Below are 1,967 nucleotides of genomic sequence, written 5' to 3' on the forward strand. Positions count from 1 at the left end.
TTAAGTTAAGAAATGCAGGGAAGCACTCTTCAGAGTCCCATAAACCAGGGTTAGAGCCCCAGCGCTGTCACTGGCAGGCTGTGAGTCTCTGGGCCAACAAATTTCCCTCTCTACACTCCAAATGTTTGTCCATAAAACGGGGTCATAACTGCACCTCCCACATAGGTTGCTGTAAGGGTTAAACCAGGTCGTGGAGGGGACTGTGCAACACAGTGTCGGGCCTTAGTCAGGAGCTGTTACTGTTATTAAGAATGGCTCTGGAGTATATGGAGGGAGCACGACCCCCGCCTTGGAATAAGGGAGGAGAAGGGTGAGGGGCGTTTGCTTTCTTGACCGGGTAGGCGAACTGAGGTCCAGGGAGGGGAAGGGCCTTTCCGGAGGTCATAGAGCAGCTTGCAGGCTGAGCAAGGACTAGAGGCCCATCTCAGTGGGCAGTTCGAGTCAGACAGGAGTCATGGGCAGGGAGTGGGCCCTTTAAATCCTAAGCTCCACCTTTGCTTAAAAGGGTCTTTAGGGAGTATAAAAGGGGGTACAGTTTCTGCTCCAGAAAACCTCCTGCTGCTCCTGCCACTGGCCCCCAGCCGCAGCCCCGGCCTCTCTCCAGCCGCGCCCAGGTGCCATGCAGCCGCCACCCTTCGACATGTGGAAGGACTACTTCAACCTGAGCCAGGTGGTGTTGGCACTGATCCAGGGTCGGGGGCAAAGGCCAGAGGCCCAAGGTATTGGGGAGCCGAGCCCCGAGCCCGAGCCAGGGCAGGACCCGGGGCTGGGAGGGCTGGGGGCCAGCAGAGGCCTGGCACCCTTGTGCAACTTCTGCAAGCACAACGGAGAGTCTCGCCACGTCTACTCCTCACACCAGCTGAAGACCCCGGAGGGCGTGGTGGTGTGTCCCATCCTGCGGCACTACGTGTGTCCCCTGTGCGGGGCGACCGGGGGCCAGGCCCACACGCTCAAGTACTGCCCGCTCAATGGTGGCCAACAGTCTCTCTACCGCCGCAGTGGGCGAAATTCGGCTGGCCGCAGGGTCAAGCGCTGAGGACCATGAGGTGCGCCCCCCTGCACCCCTAACCCCCCCCCCCCCCGGTTCAGTCCCTGCTAATTCCTGGACCCTCCCCCTACTCACCCAGCCCTTTGGAACTTCTAGTCCCCAGAACTCCAGCCCTGCTGCGCCCTGAAACAGAGGAGGCCGCTGAGGAGCCAAGCCTGCCTGGCACCTGGGATTTCTCAGCCTTCGGGCTCCTGCAAGTGTCCCCTGATTCTTGGTGCCACCAGACCCCTGCTCCTTGGACCACACAGCGCGGTGGCTCTGGATCCACTGTTCACGGATCTTCAGTCCTCCGGAGGCCTGCGGATGACACCGGCCCTTCGACTTCGCTGCCCCCGGGCTCCTGCCTGGTGGAATTCTGGGATCCTGGGGCCCACAGGAGCCTGCTGTGCTCTCCCAGGTCAGCCCTCGGGACTGGCAGAGGGGACGAGACCAGCGTGACCCTGCAGCCCAAGACTTTCAAGATGGGGCTGTGACTTTGAGACTATCCTTGCCCACCTTGTGCAGCCACCTGCTGACCACAGTTTCATCGTGAACCACCCGGAGGTGCCCGCCGTGCCCGCTGCGGTCCCTCCAGCAGGAGCTGGGGGAGGAAGGGGACACCCTGCAGGACGCCCTGTGTCCGCAGGCGCATGTGGGAGCGGAGAGTCTGGGGGCGAGCCGGCAGCCTCCAACTCGCTGTGGTCGTGTGCGTTGTTCATTCATGTTCCTGCGCTCCTGCCTCCAATCGCAAACCAGCCTGGGTCCTCTCCCGCAGCAGGGGGGCATCTCTCCGCCACCTCCCACCACCCCACCAAAGCACGGTAGTTCGCTTAAAGGTCGCTTTTTTCTGGTTTGTTTTTCTTTGTTTTTTCCCCATCCTCCAACAGTTAAATCAACAAAGCTCCGACCGACCGGAAAGGGGTTTGGTGCCCGGAAGGGA

At 61.1% G+C, this 1,967-nt stretch overlaps 1 protein-coding gene across 1 annotated transcript; it reads left to right on the top strand.

Moving 5' to 3' along the window:
• Window positions 1–619: 619 nt before the first annotated feature.
• Window positions 620–1,036, top strand: NANOS2 (nanos C2HC-type zinc finger 2). The gene has a single exon (XM_090260957.1). It carries the CDS (start codon window positions 620–622, stop codon window positions 1,034–1,036), a length of 417 nt encoding a protein of 138 aa, XP_090117083.1.
• The last annotated feature ends 931 nt before the right edge of the window (window positions 1,037–1,967 follow it).

Source organism: Furipterus horrens, unplaced genomic scaffold (genome assembly GCF_987537825.1).
Source record: "Furipterus horrens unplaced genomic scaffold, mFurHor1.1.pri manual_scaffold_13, whole genome shotgun sequence".
Classification (NCBI taxonomy): Eukaryota; Metazoa; Chordata; class Mammalia; order Chiroptera; family Furipteridae; genus Furipterus; species Furipterus horrens.

Excerpts from the sequence above, each read along its gene's own strand:
- NANOS2 (XM_090260957.1), top strand. The coding sequence starts at position 620 with ATGCAGCCGCCACCCTTCGACATGTGGAAGGACTACTTCAACCTGAGC.